The sequence below is a fragment of the Arachis ipaensis genome, chromosome B02 (genome assembly GCF_000816755.2).
Source record: "Arachis ipaensis cultivar K30076 chromosome B02, Araip1.1, whole genome shotgun sequence".
Lineage (NCBI taxonomy): Eukaryota > Viridiplantae > Streptophyta > Magnoliopsida > Fabales > Fabaceae > Arachis > Arachis ipaensis.
Genome location: NC_029786.2, coordinates 89367854 through 89370520, shown reverse-complemented (window position 1 = coordinate 89370520; position 2667 = coordinate 89367854). Strand labels below are relative to the sequence as shown.

At 30.7% G+C, this 2667-nt stretch overlaps 1 protein-coding gene across 1 annotated transcript in view; it reads left to right on the top strand.

Moving 5' to 3' along the window:
• The window catches only part of LOC107625654 (laccase-7), a 5806-nt gene extending 4469 nt beyond the window's left edge, over window positions 1–1337 (top strand). Inside the window, exons 6-7 of the mRNA XM_016328351.2 lie at window positions 107–691; window positions 869–1337. Of these exons, the coding sequence (XP_016183837.1) occupies window positions 107–691; window positions 869–999 (716 nt within the window). The 3' untranslated portion in view covers window positions 1000–1337. The remainder of the gene's footprint in view (window positions 1–106; window positions 692–868) is intronic.

Below are 2667 nucleotides of genomic sequence, written 5' to 3'. Positions count from 1 at the left end.
ATTTAACGTAAAAGAATCTTCTACTAAAATATTTATTAATTTATAGTCATACATATTTTAACTATTTTTTATTACTAAAATTTTCTGAATCTTTCACCGTCGACAGGTTTAGCCGGTGGCCCTCATTGGATCCCCGTTCCACGAAGCGTGGACGAAAACATGTTCATCGCATTTGGGATTGCACTAACACCATGCAACCTTCCAGGACCAAGTGGTTGCATTAATCTTGGAGGAATAAATGTGTTATTATCCGCAAGCATGAACAATGAGTCTTTTGTGTTACCAAAGGGTAGAGGGTCCTCTATGTTAGAGGCATTGTACCACAACAATGTTAGTGGAGTCTACACTAGAGATTTCCCAAGTCAACCTCCACTTGTGTTTGACTACACTGATCCTTCTCTAGCTTTTGGTAACACCACCTTAGCCTTTGCACCTAAATCAACAAAGGCCAAGCCAGTGAAGTTCAATTCAACGGTGCAAATTGTGCTTCAAAATACGGCTATTCTTGGTGCGGAGAACCACCCTATTCACGTTCATGGCTTTAATTTCTATGTTTTGGCTCAAGGCTTTGGGAATTATAATGCTTCTGTAGATGAAAGTAAGTTTAATTTTGTTAATCCTCAAGTGCGTAACACAATTGCTGTGCCTGTGGGAGGATGGGCTGTCATCAGATTCCGAGCCGATAATCCGGGTAATGATTCATTCAATCATATCATCATATTACTTCTCTCAAAAACTTAAATTAATATATAAGACAAGAAACCTAAATAATTATATCTCTAACCATTTGTTTTACACCACAATTTAAAACCTTGTGTAGGTTAATATTATTATTGGATTTTGATTTTTTTTATTAATTGCAAATCAGGTATTTGGCTTGTACATTGCCATTTGGAAAATCATTTGCCATGGGGTTTAGCCATGAGTTTTGAGGTTGAAAATGGACCCACTCCTTCAACAAGATTGCCTCCACCGCCGGCTGATCTACCAAAGTGCTAATTAAGCACTACTTCACACGACAACAAATAATAAAGCTTCAACAAATTATATTTGTATTATACAATAATTCAAAAATAAAGATCTGTGTTATTAATATTAGTTATCCACTCTGTTTTGATAGTAGGTTCCCAATTTGATTTGTTTCATTTATACATACACTGTAATAAATGGCTACAGTCTTAGACTTGTTCTTTCAATTTTGTTATTTCTTCTGTGCTGGAAATTCACATGCAACTTGTTTGTATGTAAAATTGATGGTAGAAAATCGTAGATGATAATTTAGTCAAATATATCCAATCATCTAATGATTTTTAATTATCAATTTTAAATGAAAATAATTGCTTGTGCGTCTTTACTTTATTTTGTATGTAGTAGTTCATTCAATTATACATTGGAACATATACACAAAGTTTAATTTCTTTTTGTACATGGGTACTCTTGTAATTTATTTTTCTAACATTATTTTATATATATATATCGTAATTTTTAAATTTTGACAAGTTATATGCTTATTGCTTGCATGTATGTGTAAGAGAAATCCAAATGAATTTTCTACATAGTAATCAAGTAAATAACAACCCTTGCAAGAAATTATTGAAATGTTCAACTTTTACTAGACAACGTGGAGAATATTACGGTAATTACGTTGTGGTTTTCATTGTAATCGTAGTTTATGATTTACTAAACTAACATATTCAAAATATTTAGTTTTTATTCAATCTATAAGATAATATTAGGCCAAAGTAAAGGAAATCTAAGAATCTAATATTTACTTAAGTAGTGTTTGGAAGAGAGATAGAAGCTAAAAGACTGAGACTGAAAGACAGAAACTAAAATAAATTTTAGTATTGTATTTGATCTAAAGTGAGAGATAGAGACTGAAATACTGTTTCTAATTTTTGGAAGTACTGAAATACTGAAACTTTAGAGATAAAGACTGAAATTTTAGTACTAATCTCTGGACCAACAAACATGATATTGAGTTTTAATTTTTTCGTCTTCGTCTCAATACCTCAAAACGAATGCTACCTTAAGTCATTTTCACTCTCTTCTTTAAATTATTATTGATTTAAGAATCAGAATACTTTTTACAAATATTTACCTCATCTAGTGTTCTTTGGAATCTAGCGTATAACTCATGAAAACACACGACATCTCTCCTTCTGCGATGAGATATATCTTAGACAAAAGATTCTTTAATAGCAAGAACAATCTTAATTAAAATCTGTGCCACAGCAACCTATATATATATAAAGACCTAATAACTTAAAAAAAAAAATGCATGAATTGTTCAAGTTATTTTACAGCTAGTTGATCATAACTTGTTTAGAGTTTATTAGTCGTTGCCGTCTAATCCTGTAGAATAATCAAGTTAAGTTGAAGGTTGAAACTTTCAAGTTTTACCTAGCACTAGGAAAATAACATGTCAATTGTCAACTCAAAACATGTGTTATTAACGCTATTTTCTTCTTCTGCTTCTTTGCACTCTTTTGTTTCTACTTTCTAAAATAAAATTTAATTTACTCCACGTTCTTAGATAATTTTTTTCAAAAAGAGCAATATAAGTTAAAAAGTTTAAGTCTATTGAAAACAACATTTAAATAAGTTATACCATAAAACTGTTATTCAAGAAAAATATAATAAATAAATAAAAAATCCTGAGGGCTA